The sequence below is a fragment of the Epinephelus lanceolatus genome, chromosome 17, assembly GCF_041903045.1.
Source record: "Epinephelus lanceolatus isolate andai-2023 chromosome 17, ASM4190304v1, whole genome shotgun sequence".
In the NCBI taxonomy this organism is placed as follows: domain Eukaryota; kingdom Metazoa; phylum Chordata; class Actinopteri; order Perciformes; family Serranidae; genus Epinephelus; species Epinephelus lanceolatus.
In genome coordinates, this window is record NC_135750.1 from 39587080 (window position 1) to 39607500 (window position 20421).

At 40.8% G+C, this 20421-nt stretch overlaps 1 protein-coding gene across 1 annotated transcript in view; it reads left to right on the plus strand.

Annotated features, from left to right (window-relative positions):
- exo1 (exonuclease 1) overlaps positions 1 to 18000 on the plus strand; it is a 73687-nt gene extending 55687 nt beyond the window's left edge. Inside the window, exons 11-14 of the mRNA XM_033614085.2 lie at positions 9807 to 10344; positions 11856 to 11945; positions 15969 to 16165; positions 17533 to 18000. Of these exons, the coding sequence (XP_033469976.1) occupies positions 9807 to 10344; positions 11856 to 11945; positions 15969 to 16165; positions 17533 to 17644 (937 nt within the window). The 3' untranslated portion in view covers positions 17645 to 18000. The remainder of the gene's footprint in view (positions 1 to 9806; positions 10345 to 11855; positions 11946 to 15968; positions 16166 to 17532) is intronic.
- The last annotated feature ends 2421 nt before the right edge of the window (positions 18001 to 20421 follow it).

Sequence of the window (20421 nt, forward strand, 5' to 3'; positions counted from 1 at the left end):
GCGCCGCTACCCTTGGTGTCACGCACCGCCCGAGCGCTGCGCTCAGAGTTGAAATTATTTGAACTTTGACCGTGCCGCTGCGCCGCACCTGGCAGTGAGTGAAGCGCGTTGTTCTTATCATGTGAAGACCGCTTTAGGCACTGTTCGCCACGGTACTGCTGCTGGGCAGGGTGGAAATAAAGCAGAGCGCGCAAAGCGCAGACCTCCGCCGACGAACCCATTCATTGTATATGTGCTACCGCGGCGCAAGAGCACACTGCTCTACCGCCAAGCTGAGCGGTGCACACCGCCAGCCTGCGCTCGAATTGAAATTTTTTTAATTTCACCGCAATGCGCTGTGACGACACCTCGGCGCCACGCCTCCAATAGCAGAGAAGAGCCTGAAGTAGACCCGAAAGCAGTCACCATGGAGCTGTAGCTCCTGAACGAGCCTGTACTCCCCCAAATCCTGTCCTCTGCGCCCTACCCCGCGGTGGGCGCCGCGAAAGCTCTGTGTGAAAGAGGCTCAAGTCCTGCAGAGTTTCAGAGGACCTGGAGAATGTTTTAGGATAGTAATAACATTATATAAGATAATCATCAGGGCTCAACAATAAGGATTGCCCGATTGCCCGGGGCAAGTAAAACTCGCGGTTGGGCATGTAAACTAACAACTCACTTGCCCGATCGGGCAAGTTGCTAAAAATAGTAAAAGTTAATAACTGATAAAATAAATGTATTTTAAAACGTGCTCTTCTGCTCTGATGCAGTGGTCTCTCTGCCTGAAGTCACAGGCACAGCTGTGTAACAATGTCCTGCCCACAGCCCCCATTGATATTATTTTGTGCGACGGACGCTTCATATAATAACATAACAATATACTATTTATGGTGTTATGTCATCGTGTCATTTCTGTCTCTACATGGTCAGGCGTTAACAATTCTCCTCTGCTCTCTGTATCGCGCACGGCGGAGTTCCGCCACACACACAGGTTAGCACGCTAGAGCAGCTCGGGCTGCATTTTCCTGACCAAACCTGACCCCGAGCCCAGTGCAGTTTGTCAGCTGACAAAGTTATTGAAATGGACAGTGTGTAAATAACCACCAACAGACTGCTGTTACGCACAGACAAACACGCTGCTCGCACAGCAGCTCAGTACAGCACTCATGCTGAGCTTGTGTTGCGTTCAGGCATTGTCACGTAAATAACAACTTCCAACACTTAAATAGGTCATAGCACAAAACAGCAGCATGTCAAGTGACTTTTTACTTTATTATATTCAATAAAATTGTATGTTCCTAAATCTTGAGACACCTCATATGTAAGCTAGACAGGCATTTCACCTGCTCATTACTGTGCACACATGTACTGTATGTACTTAGTCCTAAAGAGCCCTTCTGGTGCCAGTAGATACATAGAAACATCCCAGCAGGCTGTGCTTTGCAAGCATACAAAAAAGTTTCACGCATGTGAAAATTATTTTTCATGCGTGTGCTTCACCTCCACTGCTACAACTCCATCCTAGGGGAAACACTGCTGTGTGCGTTTTGTGCAACAGGTGGATGTGGTAGTCTACTGGTAGAGTAGAGAGAGAGCTAAGTAGCGTTGAAGTAGAGTAGAGCAGGGCAGAGAGATGGAAGCAAAATATATTAAACCCGGTGTTAACACAGCAGAACTGGAGAGAGGGGTGAAAAATAAATAGAGGTGGGCATGGCTCAAGTAGGGTGCAAAATTATAGACGGAGAACGATTGACAAATTTTTCACTTTAAGCCCTGACACTGTCATTTTTGTGTAGGAATTAAGCTACAATACATGACATATGTTGTTTTAATTAATAAATACAGTGTGAATAAAGATTACATAACATAAAAATAACTGCAGTCTTTGTTATTTGATAGCCGCTTAAATTAAACAATTTTTATAGGGCAAGTAAAAACTGACTTCGGGCAAGTAGATCTCTGACCAACTTGCCCAACCGGGCAAGTGAAAAAAAACCTTAGCGTTGAACCCTGATCATATTGCAAAGATAATAAATATAAGATAATAACATTAAAGACAAAATTAAATTGCAATACTTTTTCAAAACTTGATGGTTTTACTTTTCTGTACATTTTGTATACAAATTCATTAAATAATTTTGCTTGTAAATGTCTATTTGCATCACGTTTATTACATTGTGCCCCTAAAGTTCTTTGTGCACTCCTTACTTTTTCAACTTAGGACCACATGTGCTCCTTGGGAAAAAAGTTAGCCTCAAGCCCTGATTGCATTAGCGCTGCACGATTTGATAAAAATGTGCGATGGCGATTTGAGTGGACAATATCGCGATTTGTGATTACGATTACAATATAATACATACCATGTACGTATCATGAGTCGTCTTGTTTAATTCAGTGTTTCCCCTACATTATATTATGGGGGTACTGACCTGACCTGACATAGTTATTGTTATGGACAGTGTGTAAATGACCATCAACAGACTGAGCACAGTCAAACACAGCTCTCACACAACAGCGCAGCGCAGCACTGTACACACAGTGGAGCGAGCCAGTGTTGCATTCAGGCGTTGTCACGTAAATGACAAAATTACAGCATGCCATAGCACAACACAGCAGCATGACAAGAGGGCCGAACCCGAGCAAAATTGCTCAATATTTAATTTGTTATTATATAGTTTGTTATGGAGTCTGTGATTTCCCCGTGACACTTGCAAATGTATGCTTAACTGTGCTTGGATGTTGTTATATGAGGCTCTGGCGGCTTTCAGTTGTCTCTTTGTCTTTAACGTTACTTGGCTTGATTTTCTCTCACATGCATTCTTCCTACGTTTCTCTGTGCTGTGCTGTCTCAAGTGCTGATATAGACTGGTCGTGTTGCCGCAGGATGTGGTGACTTTAACTTTTAAACTTTTACACAGCACGTCTTTCTGTTCAACGTTGCCGTACCTGAATCCAAAGGATCGCAAATTAATAGGCATTTTTTTTGCCAATAACTCAGCCTGTTCTTGGTCGTGCTCATGCTCTTTTTCAGCGTATATGTTGGTCACTGCTGCACGCTGGGTGATCACCTGACCATACGTGCTGCAAACACCAGGATAGCTTGTGGGCGTGATGTCAACAAACTCCACACACACTACAGAGGCAGTCACGTTCACAGGCACACACGTTAACATTTATTTACATTAAATCACAAATCGCAGCCTTTTATGCGGTTATATAATCGCACAGCCTGACACTGCAATGGCAACTGCAATTAGATTAATCGATTACATGTTTGACTGAAGAAAAAAAAATACACTGGCCTGATGCAGAATTTGGAAATCCTTAGAATGGCATTTTAAGCTGAGTTCAGACCAAAGATTCGCGATGAGACGAATCAGTTTTAGAACGTTACAGAGAAAAGTTGCAGTGGTGTGAACTGGCTGTCAGAGCTCAACTTAGGCCTGCTGATGGTGTCACCTGCAACTCAGCTGGTCAAATCACTGGCAGCTCGTTTTAGAATGTAAGGCATTTTTCAACGGCCAATCAGCTTGTAGTGAAGTCCACTGGTCAAGTCAAAATAACTGCGACGGTGTGTTTGCTTGCTGTAGCATTTGAAACAATATATGTAGCCACTGCTCATGATAAATGCTCCACTGAAAACAGTAGGAAAAACATTTGGTGCAAAAATGGTATAAAATTACTTGTTTACCGAAATGAGTATTCAGCACTTTGGGAAATATGCTTTCTTTTAAACAGTGACAGTGTTTCCCACAGAATTAGATTCAGTGTGTAGCTGTAGTTGACAGGGCGGGGCAAATTTTCTGTTGCTGCTGTTAACACAGGTAAGACCCAGTGCTGGACTGCGTGGTGCGAAGTTTCCATGTGAATGCAGGCGGTTTCGCCTAAAGTAGGTTGGAAAACTGATAGACAGTGGTTGTTAAATGAACAAACAGTCCAGTTTGTACCAGAGTGCACTGCAATGCTCTCAGTGACTATTTACAAACAGTTGAAAGAGAAAGAGAGGTTCAATCTCATGTTTGAGCTTTCAGTACAAAGCTGGAGTCAGAACATAGTAAGCCTAGCTTAGCATGGAGACTGAAAGCTGGGAGAAACAGCTAGCCTGGATCGGATAAGATAAGATAGCCTTTATTGTCATTGTACAGGTGCCTATACAATGAAATTTTGGGTGCCACAACTGAAGGTGCATAAAAGAAAGAAGAAGAAAAAACAGGAGACAGGAACATAACAGTACATTAAGACAAACAGTGTCATAAATAATAATAAATACATAAATAAAAACAGAATGCAGGCAGAATATTGTTATTGCACTAGTTTGTGAGGTAATTTTATCTGGATTGTTTTGGAATGTGGGTGTTAAGTGTCCTGACAGCCCACGGGTGAAAGCTGTTCTTCAGTCTGTTGTTTCTGCTTTTGAGACTCCTGTACCTCCTTCCAGAGGGCAGCAGGCTGAGCAGGTGGTGTCCAGGATGGATCTGTCCAAGGTGGAAAAAATGTCAACTGGTCACCGCACAAAATGGTCAATTAGTGACTTCTTATGGAGCTAGTTGCCAAATTACAAGCTCATCTTAAGCCAGCCAGGAATATGCTACCAATACTGAGTCACAGTAGCCCTCTGAGATAGCTTGCAGTCTTTCTGCCTGTTCTGTGGAGCACTTAATACTCAGGCAGAGTGGTGTTAATCAGAATTGGGTGGTGTAACACAGCTAATAAGCTATGATTGCTTCCTCTATTTAGACTCTTCAGTTCTCCTTTCCTTTAAACACCATCATTGTCCAGATTGTTTGCTATAGACCAACAGCATGGATTTGCATGTCAGAGTTGAACTTGGAAAAAAACGCCTTTACTTTTTACAAATCCACTGATTGTAGGGTTTCAGCGGGGAAAAAAGGTATTTTTCGAAATGCTTGTTTGAGTGGGACTTCAAGCTGAGGCATTGTATAGTTTTAGAGGGAGTTAGGTGTGGGAACTTTTTACTGGTATAAGCAGCTGGGTATAGTGACTGTGCGTTGTTTTGTAGAGACCCTAAAATTTGGTTTTGTAAATATCAGATCACTTTTTACCCAAGCCTGACCAATAAATTATTAGATACTTCAGCATGGCCTAGATATGGTTGGTTTATGTGAAACATGGCAAGCCACTCATTGGAAGGAGGAAATCAGCTCATCAGTCTGTAAACTCTCCTCTCCTGCAACTCTATTAGTTGGTCAGGTAGAGGTTCTCAAATGTAAACATCAGTAAACATCGAGGAAAAGATGGAGAAGATGGACACGGATGAACTTGCATCCTGCTAGCTATTGTACATATGATGTACATTGTACATGATAATAAACTGGATGACCTCCATGCCACATCAGTTTTCAACAGGATATCAGGAACTGTAATATCCTTTGATTCACCAAAACTTGGCTAAATCCTGGACAGTGCCATTCAGCCAGGAGGCTCTGTTTCTATACAGCGATCTGTCAGAGCAGAGGATTCTGGGAGAGAAGGAGAGGAGGTATGTGCTTTATGTTGAATAAGTACTAGTATGATGGCGGGAATGTGAGGTGCTGTTCTGTTCCTGCTATGGACCACTGCTCTACGCTGTTCAGAGGTGGCTGCGAAGCAGAGTCACTGCCTGTGTTTTTGGGAGGGGCGACCATGCAGCGGTCTTGTTGAGGTCAAGATATGTGTTTTTAAAGAAAGAAAAAAAAAAAAGAATATGCATGCCCCAAGTGATTCAAGAGATGTAGCCTATCAGAGTCTGGATCACCTTCCTTGACAGCACCGTTGACATCAATGAACCCACTCACTCTGGTGGATTTAATTAGTTAAACAACACAAGCAACTGTACCCAAAACTACAATTAAATAATTGCACAACCAGAAACCATAGATCACCAAAACTATCTGGAAACAAAGACAATTATAAGGCAACAACCAACAATGTAAAAACTGGAGTTTAGGGGTAGGAATCGCCAGAGGACCCACAATATGATAATATTGCGATATGAAATGTATTGTGATATGCTGAGTATTGTGATAAAATGTATTCCAATATATTGCAATTTATCACCTTTTTCCAACTGCCAATTAGCAGACAGACATACCAACACCGATTTAACGCCCTCTAGTTTAGAGAATGTGAGACAGCAGTCGCCAGTTCTCTGTCACATAATGTGCCATTACAGTGACAGATGAGTCCACTGACCTTAAAGTTTTGGCAACACAAGTCAATGCCAACTTTCGTGCTGCACTCAAAGATTCCTAAACTTTATGCTTCACTTCTCTGTAGAGCCTGGATACGGCTGTGTCGGTGAAAAAAAAAGTGGGGACGTAATCATATACCTGGGTTATAGTGTTTTGTTTGCAATGACGCCAGGGTATGAAATTAACAAAATATTTTGGGGGCAATTTTGGCCCCCACGGTCTAAAAAATGGGGGCATTTTCAAAATGTTTGGGGGCCATCAAAAAATTGTAATTATGTTCTAACAATAAGCACATGAAAAGCAAAACCAACTAAGATAGTGTCTTCACTCTTCAGTAGAAACCACTATAAATGAAATAAATAATGGGTTACATAAAGTTATGGTTGCAAAATATCACTCAGATTTCCTATAATTCAACCAGTTTAAATGTGATGATTTAACCATTAATCTACTGATAGCTGTACTAATGTTTCACCACATTACAGTTACTTTTACTGTTAAAAAGGCCAAATTACTATAAATTCCTTAGATGCAATTCTGGAAGTAAGTTAATTTAAAATTTAACATTCATTCTACCTTAAATTTTCATTAATTTGTCATTGTGTAGACACAGATCACCCAAGAAATGGTTAATTTATACTTATGGTACAGCAAAGCCCCCTCCCCTTCTCTGTCAGATTACTCTCACGTAATCAGTGCAGTCTCGTTGATTATGTCTGGAAAATGAGTTGTAGACGTGACGGTAAATTAATTTAATGAAAATAAAATTATACTTTAATGTCAATCAATCAATCAATTCAATCAATTTTATTTATAAAGCCCAATATCACAAATCACAATTTGCCTCACAGGGCTTTACAGCATACGACATCCCTCTGTCCTTATGACCCTCGCAGCGGATAAGAAAAAACTCCCCAAAAAAACCCCTTTACGGGGAAAAAAAATGGTAGAAACCTCAGGAAGAGCAACTGAGGAGGGATCCCTCTTCCAGGACAGACAGACGTGCAATAGATGTCGTACAGAACAGATCAGCATAATAAATTAACAGTAATCCGCATGACACAATGAGACAGAGAGAGAGAGAGAGAGAGAGATGCAGGTAATGACAGTAGCTTACAACAACATTATTGAAAGTAATAATATTATAGTTATAGTTCTGGCTACTGTGGTACAATATGTTGAAAGTATGTATTAATATCTGGCAGTATACATGTGTGACAATAGTCATATGTGTATAATAACAGTAGAAGTATGACTAATGACTAATGATGGCAGCAGCAGCAGCAGGAGGCATCTGGCAGGACCACGGCAGCAGCACAACCACACACGTCACGCTGTCCAGGCACCGCTGCGATATGAGTTAATCTGAGAGACAGTGGAGCACAAAGGCTCCGGAGAAGAAGCCGAGTTAGTGACATCCAGAATGGCCGAGTTAGCAAGATGCAGTAATAGAATACGAGAGAGAGAGAGAGAAGGAGAGAAGGTGCCCGGTGTATTATAGGGGGGTCCTCCGGCAGACTAGGCCTAAGTCAGCCTAACTAGGGGCTGGTACAGGGCAAGCCTGAGCCAGCCCTAACTATAAGCTTTATCAAAGAGGAAAGTCTTAAGTCTAGTCTTAAATGTGGAGACGGTGTCCGCCTCCTGGACCGTAACAGGAAGATGATTCCACAGGAGAGGAGCCTGATGGCTGAAGGCTCTAGCTCCTGATCTACTTTTGGAGACTTTAGGGACCACGAGTAACCCTGCGTTCTCAGAGCGCAGTGTTCTGGTGGGATAATATGGCACTATGAGCTCACTAAGATAGGATGGAGCTTGACCATTTAGAGCTTTATAAGTTAACAGTAGGATTTTAAATTCAATTCTGGATTTTACAGGGAGCCAGTGCAGAGAAGCTAAAACAGGAGAAATATGATCTCGTTTCTTAGTTCCTGTTAGTACACGTGCTGCTGCATTCTGAATTAGCTGGAGAGTTTTTAAGGACTTACTAGAGCTACCTGATAATAGAGAGTTACAGTAATCCAGCCTAGAGGTAACAAAAGCGTGGACCAATTTTTCTGCATCTTTTCGGGTCAGGATAGGCCTAATTTTCGCAATATTACGCAGATGAAAAAATGCAGTCCGTGAGGTTTGTTTTAAATGAGAATTTAAAGACAAATCTTGATCAAATGTTACTCCGAGGTTTCTTACGGTAGTGCTAGAGGCCAGAGCAATGCCATCTAGAAAAACTATGTCATCAGATAAAGAGTCTCTGAGTTGTTTGGGGCCAAGAACAATAACTTCAGTTTTGTCTGAATTTAACATCAGGAAATTGGTGCTCATCCAAGTTTTTATGTCTTTAAGGCAGTTATGGAGTTTAGTTAATTGATTAATGTCAGATTGTAATACTGTTAAAACTATAAATACATATAGTTGTTTCGAAAACTTGGGGGCAATTTTGGCCCCCGGAGCATGGCTTTTGGGGGCATTCTTGGATAAATTGCGGACCAAATGGCCCGTGGCCCTTGCTAATTTCTGACACTGAATGACGCTGTATGGGCCCAGATCTTTGCACATGACGCAGGTATTGGACTGTGTTATTTTCTTAGCTCTCTCAAAGTTGGATGGTTGTTTTGTCAAGCTAAGTGTGTCCAGTGTTGGTTGATTTTTCTGCGGAGTTGGCTTAGCGTTAGCTTGGCCGTCAGTGGGTAACGCTATCTCTGGATGGTGGAGTGTGAGGTGAGCCCTCATGTTTGTAGTATTCCCAGTGTATTTTATTCTCATATGACACTGCTTGCAAATCGCATGTGTGATATCCAAGCCCTCCTACCCTTCTGTGTTAAAAAAAAAAAATCCAAAATATATCCAGACATTTGATTTAAACGGGACGGCATAGTTCTGATTTCTTTCACCGGCGCCTCCATCTTTGTTTTGCCAAATGCTGCTGACTGAGACCTCTGCTGACCTCACAAGGAAAAAAACCATCAGCACCATCTAATGGACCAAAAAAACAATTGAATTTAATATTCTTAGTACCAAAAGTTGTAAAATGTGTATTTGCAAAAATAAATAATGTATGTAATAAAAGATTGATACTTGGCATCTCTGTACCAATACATTATTGCCGTGCAAAATATAGCAATACTATGCTGTATCAATTTTTCTCCCCCTACTGGAGTTGTACCTCATATGATTTCATGTGACAAATAAATGATTGATTGTTTAGAATCTATCTATAATTTTATTATGTTGCTCTGTTCTGTACACACAACATCTATTGCATGTTTGTCCATCCTGGGAGAGGGATCCTTTCTCTGCAGCTCTTCCTGAGGTCACTCCCATCTTTTCCTGACTTGACTTTCTGAAGTCATGGTGAAGTTGCCAGGTTTGGTACCGTTGCACCTGTACAGAGATCAAATGCCGTGAGGATAACCATGTCCACACATGAGTTTAATATACATCTTTTTGTTTCTTACTTTGACAGAAAGCATATAATCATATTTCCCAAAATGCTGAACTGTTTCTATGAACCAGGGACTACAGCTGTGATATTTACCACAATAATTAGGACTATAATTATTTGCCTTAGCCATGCAGCCTTAACATGCAGTAAGGTTAACACTGTACATTATTCTGATGTGGTTGTGTTTTTCCCACATTCAGATTCTTCAGCATTTCCAGTTCAGCAGCCAGTCTGAGCACTAAGGAGACTGCTCAAGAGGGTTTACCTCAGGGTGGGAGTCTCACCCAGGAAAATACACTCAGCATCCAGACCAATGACAGCGATGGTCCTGATGTCCCATCTATGGAAACCCCCAGCCCACCTCCACCACCTAGCATCACATCTCTCAGTTCAGCCAGTCAGGGTCTCAGGCTGTTTCAATGGTCAGGCAGCTCCTCTTCGACTGAACAATCGAGAACGCCAAAGTCAACTTCAGGCCTAACCTCCCTGCAGCAGTTTCAGTATAAGAGGGAGAGTTTTCCCCTATTCACAAAGACCCACAGACCCCCTGGAGACATGTCACCTCTACGTTACTCCTCCTCTGACGGAAACACAGAGGAAAATAATGACTTTCCAGGTTCCACCTGCTCCCAGGACAGTGCCTACTTTTCCCAGTCCCAGCCTTACCTCACTTCGTGCCACAAAGAGGAAGTCCTCACCCACAGCTTCCCCTCCTCGTACCAAGACGATACTGCAACTGTATGTTCATAAAAATCTCCACTGCCTTTATAAATCTCTTTACATCCCTTGTGGTTGGGTGAGCCTTCACACATACAGTATCTCACATAAGTGAGTACACCCCTCCCATTTTTGTAAATATTTCATTATATCTTTTCATGTGACAACACTATAGAAATGTCACTTTGATATAACTTAAAGCAGTCAGTGTACAGCTTGTATAGTAGTATAGATTTACCTTCCTCTGAAAATTACTCAAAACACAGCCATCAACATCTAAACAGCTGGCAACATAAGTGAGTACTCCCCACAGTGAACATGTCCAAATTGTGCCTAAAGTGTCGATATTTTGTGTGCCAACCATTATTATCTAGCACTGCCTTAACCCTTTTGGGCATGGAATTCACCAGAGCTCACAGGTTGCTTCAGGAATCCTCTCCCACTCCTCCATGATGACATCATGGAACAGATGGATGTGAAGACACCTTGCGCTCCTCCTCCTTCAGCTTGAGGATTCCCCACAGGTGCACAGGTGAGTTTAGGGCTAGATACATACTTGGCCAGTCCATCACCTTCACCTTCACCTTCCTCAGCAAGGCAGTTGTCATCTACTAGGTGTGTTTTGGCCCCAAACCATGATGCTGCCACCTCTATACTTGAATGTAAGCAAGGGACAGTTGTCTTGGTGCTCTTTCAGCATGTGTGGCACCTCGGTGAAGAGCACCAAGACAACTGTCCCATGCTTACAGTCAAGTGTAGTGGTGGCAGCATCATGGTTTGGGGCTGCATGAGTGCTGCCGGCTCTGGGGAGCTCGGTTCATTTAGGGAAACATGAATTCAGAGCAGAGCATGATCGCCCCTCTTCAGAAACTGGGCTGCAAGTTTTCATTATCAAGTTTTCCAACATGATAATGACCCAAAACACACCTAGTAGATGACAACTGCCTTGCTGAGGAAGCTGAAGGTGAAGGTGATGGACTGGCCAAGTATGTATCCAGCCTTAAACTCACCTGTGCACCTGTGGGGAATCCTCAAGCTGAAGGTGGAGGAGCGCAAGATGTCTTCACATCCATCTGTTCCATGATGTCATCATGGAGGAGTGGGAGAGGATTCCTGAAGCAACCTGTGAGCTCTGGTGAATTCCATGCCCAAAAGGGTTAAGGCAGTGCTAGATAATAATGGTTGGCACACAAAATATTGACACTTTAGGCACAATTTGGACATGTTCACTGTGGGGAGTACTCACTTATGTTGCCAGCTGTTTAGATGTTGATGGCTGTGTTTTGTGTAATTTTCAGAGGAAGGTAAATCTATACTACTATACAAGCTGTACACTGACTACTTTAAGTTATATCAAAGTGTCATTTCTATAGTGTTGTCCCATGACAAGATATAATGAAATATTTGCAAAAATGGGAGGGGTGTACTCACTTATGTGAGATACTGTACATATGGATCATGAATGGGTGTGCAGAAAGCCATTTAGGTAGTGTGGTTTTGTGTTCTTACGTATTTCTTATGTATTTCCTCAGGAAATGAGATCAAGCAAAGATTCTGAGCCAGAGCAGAGTCCCACACACTCAATAGAAGAAGATAAGAAACTTAGCATGCTCAGGTCAAAGGTGAGTTTGTTCCTGAGTTACAGCTAGCATTTTGCAAATTGTTGTTTGAAACTTACTTTTAATTCTTCTTTTAGAGGCACTAAGTATTTCCAGAGATTCTTTGCCATTTGACAGTGGAGTGTTATGTCATCCTTATGGGCTTGATATGTGCTGGTAATGAGTATTTCCATGTTGACAGGAAAATAAACTATAAAATAATATCATCCAACTCATAAGTTCCTAATTTAATTTCTTAATCAAATAAGCACATCATCCCTTACTCTGTAAAAATAAAATGTAAGATAAATGTAAGTTGAAAAAGACAGCCTTAATCTGCATAGAACTGAAGGGAATAAGCCATATGACCATTAAAGGCTCCTCTCACTCATGACTGAATTCTGGAAATACATACATTGTCATTTTTAACATATTGCTGCAGTAATTCAGCAGAGCTATACGCATTGTACATTAGTATACATGCTCTGTGTTTGTAGCTCCATGTCAGCCTAGTGAGCAGGGACATGGCACTAAAACTGCAAGTTACACAAGGAGAACTCCTGTAATTTGAAAGGTTGTCCTTCATGATCATCGTTTACATTTTGGGGAATACACATATTTGCATGTCTGTGTGTTAAGTAGGGCTTGGTATTGCCACTGATTTCCTGAATCGATTTGATTTCGATTCACAAGGCCTCAATTTGATTCGATATCGATTAGGTATATTTCAGTTCAAGCACCCATTTTTGCTGGAATGTGAAAGAAATTCTCAGAGAACTAGGACTGTAAATTTTACATGGATTTATGTTAAAAAAGTTTGTTTGTTTTTTTTTGTTTTTTTTAATTTAATTTTATATACTTTATTAATCCCCCAGAGGGGAAATTCAAGTTTTCACTCAGTTGTCATTAACACACAGGTCCGAAATACACACACGCACAAACAGGACCTATACATGCACAAAGTGGAGAGATGTCAGAGTGACGGGGCTGCCTTGGTCAGGCGCCCGGAGCAGTTGGGGGGTTCAGTGCTTTGCTCAAGGGCACCCTGGCAGTGCCCAGGAGGTGAACTGGCATCTCTCCAGCCACCAGGCCACGCTCCGCATTTGGTCCGGATGGGGACTTGAGCCAGTGACCCTCCGGTTCCCAACCCAAGTCCCTATGGACTGAGCTACTGCCGCCCCCAATAGAATAAATTCAGAGCAGGATTAAAATTGAATATTTTACAATTAAATGTAGTTTATGGAGCAGCAGCACTAAAATCAAACAGCAAAGTCACAATATAAACTTAATATCTCACGGGAAACAAATCTAAAATGTCAATAAAATCATATTTCTGTCATCACAATACTGAGTGAAGTTTAGAGAGAATAATAACAGAGACATCAGTCAGTATCAGTCCTCCTGCCCTCTCTGCTCCTCCCTCTGCTGCTGAGGAGATTCACTGCCTGCAGATAAAGTTATGACTGGTAAAGTTTAGGATACGTGGCAACCTGAGCTAAACTGTTAAAACAGTTGTAGTTTCAGCTTGTTAGTAACACTTTGCTATTTGCTGAAAAGCACTCTGTGCCTGTTCATAACATAATATTAGCAGCAGTGGATGAGAGAGTGCAAACAGAGCAGATTGAAATATTGCTTTTCTGCACATTTACATGTTTTAATGTTTATTGTTGTTGAACAGGTGTATTGATAAAGTATTGACTTTTTCCTCAAGGAGGTTTTATTGCACTCACAGTAACAAGCGTAGTTGACATCAGCTCAAGTTATCTTAACTTTTCTGTCTACACTGCGCCATCTCTACTCTGTTTGTCTATGTATGTGCTACTGTCATTAATAATTTAGTGCCAGTGCCCGTTTACCACCGGCGAGATTTACAAGGTTGAAACTTCACACATCCGTGGGAAAAAGCGGATATTAAAAGATCAGTCTCTGATTTTATGAATCAATATCAGGTCATTCAAATGAAGATCAATTTGATTTGGATGAATCGATTATTTTAACCCAGCCCGAGTGTTAAGCGCAAAACTGAAGTCAGAATGTAATGAAATGGGGAAACAGCTAGCTGTGCTCTGTTTTTTTTTAAAGATATTTTTAGGGCATTTTTTGCCTTTAATCGACAGGACAGTTAAGCAGAGAGAGAGAGAGAGAGATGCAGCAAAGGGCCACAGGCTGGAGTTGAACCTGGGCCACTGCGGTAACAGCCTTGTACATGGGGCGCCTGCTCTACCACTAAGCCACCGACGCCCCAGCTGGGATCTGTTTTGAGTGAAAAATACACCTAACAACATCTAAAGCTCACTGATTACAATACAGTGTTAAATTCAGCTGCATTCAGAATCAGAAAAGCTTTATTGGCTGTCGTGACAGAAAATTGTCTTAGACGTTGCTCATACAACAAACAAAACAACACAGAAACACACAATTCCTAGAAACCTAGTGAGATAAAAGAATACTGAAGCATAAATAATTTATACAGAGTTTAAGAAAAACTCTAAAATGTGCAATGTGGTAAAGTGCATGTGCTGGGGGCCATTTTTGAGCTATTGTTTGTTTAAAATGTTTATGGCAGTGGGGATAAAAGAGTTGGGGTAAGTGTTTTTCTTGGACAGGGGGACTTTATAGCGGCGACCTGATGGTAGGAGCTGGAAGGACTTGTGCAGGGGGTGAGTGGGATCTGCTGTGATGAGGTTGGCTTTCTGAGTGACTGCTTGGGTATGAAGTTCTGATAGTGGAGTCTGAGTTTTGCCAGTTATTTTACTTGCTTGGTTGATTCATATAGAAGCAGGAGCGGACAGAATGGAGTTTTAACTACCTGAGGACTACCTTCAACTTTTTGAGGCACAACCTCTTAGGCTGAAAAATTAAGCCAACACAGAAGTGCCAAAAGCTGCAGTTCCTCAAATGTCCACTTGAGGCTGGCTCAGGAAGCTAGTCAGTCCCCATAGACCTCCATGTTAAAATGTCCAGCTTTACAGCAGAAATAAACATGTTTGCAGCCTGGTACAAAAAAAATGTTTTGGTCTCTATGGCTAATTTCAACATTCATGACAACTGTACTGGAGTAAAAAAAAAATTATTTAACTCCCTGGGGCATTACATGCAACAAAAGAATCAATGCTGCTGTAAAGTAGTATGTGTAGATAAGGGTGGGAAAAAAGCCCCATGATATGATGTTATGACAATACTTAAGTCACGATACAGTATTATTGCAATTTGAAACATGTTGCTATATGCTGAGTTTTGCAATAAAATATATTGCGATTTATCACCATTTTTCAACTGTAAATAATGTCCCCAAAAGAAAACTTTGTCTTTGAAAAGTTTTCAGTCTGTTCATCTCACTTCAGTAATTTTTATTGCAGCAAAATGTATCTAGTAGACTGATAAATGAATAGATTATATTATTCTAGTAGGCTATCGAGTTTAATGTATATTTGTAAATTCATAATTTATGTAATGAAAAACTGATACTTGGCGTCTGCATATCAATACAGTATTGCCACACAAAATTATCATGATACTATTCTGTATCAATTTTTTCTCTCTACCCCTAATCAGAGATGCTCCAGGAAGGATTAGATGTGGGATGTAAAGCTAGCAAAGCTGACAAAGAGTCCCCAGTGAGAAGCTCTGGTGACATAGCCATTGACTTTGGCACATGGGCTAGAATGGCAGAGCTGAACTGTGACACAGCCACATGCAGTAGACACTGGCCATGACACACTACAACTATTTTATAACAAACAACAGTTTATTAAGTTATAGAGGTGTTGGTAGTGGTACTTTATAATGTAGGACAGAGCCAGGCTAGCTGTTTCCATCTGCTTCCAGTCTTTATGCAAAGCTATGCTAACCATGTCCTGATACCAGCTCTGTATTTAAAAAACACAAATGACTTGTACTCATTTTGTTATTTCACTTATAGATTTTTTTTTAAATTGAATTTACAATTTAGGAAGAATGACGTTGAAGACATTTTTGTAGCAGTAAAACACTGTGTGTGTCTCCTGTTTCAGTCTTATCTCTGCTACATGGTTTTTCACCCACCAGGTTTCAGGTCTGTTGAAGCCACAGTCCAGCAATCAGCGTCAAGCATCAAAAGAGCGACTGTTTGGCCCGGCCAGGGCCAGTGGACTGAGGAAAAAGTCTTTGGGTTTTGGAAAGAAAACAGTTTCCTCCAATAATGAGAACAACCCTGGTGTCCAGGCCACCATCAGCAGCCTCTGGAAGAACTTCAGCTTCAAAAAGTAAATGAGAAATACTAAAGTTACTTTGTAAATTCATACAATATTTGAATAGAATTCTTATCACATTCTTAACATGATGCTGAAAATCTGGTTTTAATGGAAAAGTGCCAAGTGAACATAATGGAACATTATGGAAGTGGAAATTTCTTACAAAAATTTTTATGGCATATCATGGATGTGTCAATCATTGGGTGAGATTACACATACACTATATTGGATTTTTACTAACTTTACTAATAGGACTAGTTACTATTAGGGGTGGCCAATATATCAAATATACTCAATGTGTCGCAGCTTGTTCCATGTGGGATGTATGAATAGGCTATATTGCAAACATTGTGTCTAAATTGTCATGTTGTTGTTTTTAAGCCACTGGTGTAAGACTTGATTTGGTGTTTTGGTTCTCTTGCTCTCTCCCTCTCGGAGATACGCAAAAGAGACTCACAAACATTATACATCACACACACTCCTCCAGGTACAGCATGTGTATTATCTGTTGGGCTCCAGACTGCTACTATCCAGTCACATTTTGCAACCATGGAGCACCACTGTGACATTGCAAATGTTATTAATATATGGACTGGAGAGCCGTTAGTTTGTTTCCAGCTCACAGTGAATAAATCATCATGTTTAACAGTACCACACTAAAATTAACTTAATGAGTTTGTTCTCACTAACACAAATAAAACAACAAATGGGATAATTTAACCTTCAGGGCTATCTGTCAGAGAGACCTTTCTGGAAGAAATATTTTCATTTAACCCAAACTATGATCTTTTTCATAAAACTTCAGGAATATCTGGCTTAAAGCCCTGAGGGAAAACAACAAGATCATTCAACAAAAGTACAACTTTCAGCACAATAATAACTGTCAAGGTTCATTGACAAAACAATTGCTTTTTGCTAATCACCCATTATTAGTTTAAGGATGTTTACATTGCATAAACTAGCCTAGCGGCTAGCAGACATTTTTCCCCTTCTCATAGCTTAAAAAATTACATGCAGCGTTATTACTTTTCTTACTCACCGCTGGTTTAAGCCACTGCATCTCCTGACAGAACAGCACGGTTGAATTTCAGCCTGCATGCACGGTTTTTCATCCAAACATTGTTGAAACAGAGCAGCTAATGTTGCTAAAGCAAGAAGCTAGCATAGTGAGACGCTCATCCAGGCAGGTAACATTACGTCGTGTTTAATCTCGTAACAGTATTGTTTACATAAGCCATGTGCTGCTTTATTGTAGCAGCAGGTTATTTGACACGGTACAAGATAAGGACAGTTAATGTAAACTGGGATGCCAGTAACTTTGATGAGGGACACAGTTTGTAATGGAACAGCTCTAATAGCACCCCTCTTGTGTTTTTCAGGGATACCCAGAAGGTGATTCCCTCTAAGAAAGGAGAGCCCATGTCTCCTGTGAAAGACAACCTGCCGGCAAACTCACCTCAGACTGACATTAATTTAATCAGCAGCTTCTGAAAGATGCTTTAAATGTTTCACACAGTGCTAAGTGCTGTGTGTGGGACTGAAGCTTTTAAACATACCACTTATGTTAATGATTTCTTGACAAGTTGTATTTCTTAATGTATAGTTTTTAATAAAGCAACTGGCCTGCAATACAAGTGTATTGTGATTGGGTGTAGATTGTGTAGTAACTGATGTTGAGTTTCTTAAGTTGTATGAAGTTGGGTTGCATCACATCTTGCTATTGTCAAACCCTTCAACACAGCAGTCAAAGAACGTGTCACCAGGTAAAAATGCATATTTGAATGTTAAGTGAAAATGCCCTGCCCACATGCATGCTGAGGAATGTGGCTGGCTTCCTACGGTATGTCTTCAGAACAGTGTCAAGTATCTGCACCGGTCAGCCCAAGTACAGGCTTTTCGGTGGGTTTTAGTGTATAGAACAGTTTAAGTTCTCTCTCTTGTCAAGTGTTGTCAGATGTACTGTGTGCTTTTTTAGCTGTCAGTCAGTACGTTTACATGGACAGTTTAATTCCACTTTTAATCGTAATGAAAGGCTATTCCGATTTAAAAGTGGTCATGTAAACGGTCATTCCGATTGAAAAATGGCCATTCCGATTGAAAATTAAATCTGATTAAAGGGGGTGGTTTATTCAGTTTGTCATTCCGAATGAAAGAATTTTGTGTGTATGTATACACTCATTCAAGTTCATTCTGGTCATTCTGCACATGCTCATTTCCTTGCCCTCCTCAACAGATGAAGCATTAGCAGAACAAGGTTGTTGTCGTACTGCTGCTTCAAGAATATAAGCAAAACAAGCCAGAAAAAGGCACTAAGAACGGTGTCGTCAAGCATCTTGTTATCCAGAGCGAGGACTACAGTGTTTTCTTCCAGTAAACGTAAACACCTAACATCCGCCCCACCCCCTATCCAATCAGAAACCTTCACTGCTCCAAACCTTGCGCAGACTTAAATAAAGGCGATTGAACTGATTTCCCATGTAAACCCTCATTCGGAATGAATATTTCCCATGTAAACTACCTGGAAAAACTTTAATTCCGAATGATTTCATTCAGATTTATTTCATTCCGAATGAGAAGCCATCATGTAACCGTAGCCATTCAACCAAAGAAAATCTCTCCTCAGGTCAGTCAGTGTAATCCTGCTTAAAGTTTGAATCTATGTCGACCCCCACCTACCTCTGAGTAGATGAACCTCATGATAAGCTGATAGAAGACTTTTCATTTGGTGACTTTAAATCCTTCACCTACCTTTTTTTTTTCCAATGGAGTGCTTCAAGGCTCAGTCCTTGGCCATTAATTATTCTTCATTAATGTTACTTTTAGGCCATATCATTCCGAAGTTAAATATCAGTGTCCATTTTTATGCAGATGATTCCCAGATCTTATTCTAATTTGAGTCCAATAACACAACTGGTCAAATCACAATTCTGTCCTACAGATTATAAACATTGGCTCTCTAAAAACTTGTGTGTGTGTGTATATATATATATATATATATATATGTGTGTGTGTGTGTACATATATATATATATATGTATATATGTATGTATATATATATGTATATGTATATATGTGTGTGTGTGTGTGTGTGTGTATATATATATATATATATATATATATATATATATATATATATATATATATATATATATATATATATATATATACACTGCCTGGCCAAAAAAAAAGTCGCCACCTGGATTTAACTAAGCAAATAGGTACGAGCCTCCTATTGGATAATTACTGCATGGGCGATTATCTTTCAGCTGGCAACAAGTTATTTAACCCCAACTGGTGCAATGAGTTGCTTCTCATTTCCTAAACAACCATGTCGAAAGACACATCAGGTGGTCGTGGAAAAGATGTTAGTCTGTTTGAGAAGGGTCAAATCATTGGCATGCATCAAGCAGAGAAAACATCTAAGGAGATTGCAGAAACTACTAAAATTGGGTTAAGAACTGTCCAACGTATTATTAAAAACTGGAAGGATAGTGGGGACCCATCGTCTTCGAGGAAGAAATGTGGCCGGAAAAAAATCCTCAATGATCGTGATCGGCGATCACTTAAACGTTTGGTGAGATCAAATCGAAGAAAAACAACAGTAGAACTCAGGGCTATGTTTAATAGTGAAAGTAAGAGCATTTCCACACGCACAATGCGAAGGGAACTCAAGGGATTGGGACTGAACAGCTGTGTAGCCTTAAGAAAACCACTAATCAGTGAGGCTAACCGGAAAAAAAGGCTTCAATTTGCTAGGGAGCATAAAGATTGGACTCTGGAGCAATGGAAGAAGGTCATGTGGTCTGATGAGTCCAGATTTACCCTGTTCCAGAGTGATGGGCGCATCAGGGTAAGAAGAGAGGCAGATGAAGTGATGCACCCATCATGCCTAGTGCCTACTGTACAAGCCTGTGGGGGCAGTGTTATGATCTGGGGTTGCTGCAGTTGGTCAGGTCTAGGTTCAGCAACAGTATGTGCTCAAAGAATGAGGTCAGCTGACTACCTGAATATACTGAATGACCAGGTTATTCCATCAATGGATTTTTTCTTCCCTGATGGCACGGGCATATTCCAAGATGACAATGCCAGGATTCATCGGGCTCAAATTGTGAAAGACTGGTTCAGGGAGCATGAGACATCATTTTCACACATGGATTGGCCACCACAGAGTCCAGACCTTAACCCCATTGAGAATCTTTGGGATGTGCTGGAGAAGGCTTTGCACAGCGGTCAGACTCTACCATCATCAATGCAAGATCTTGGTGAAA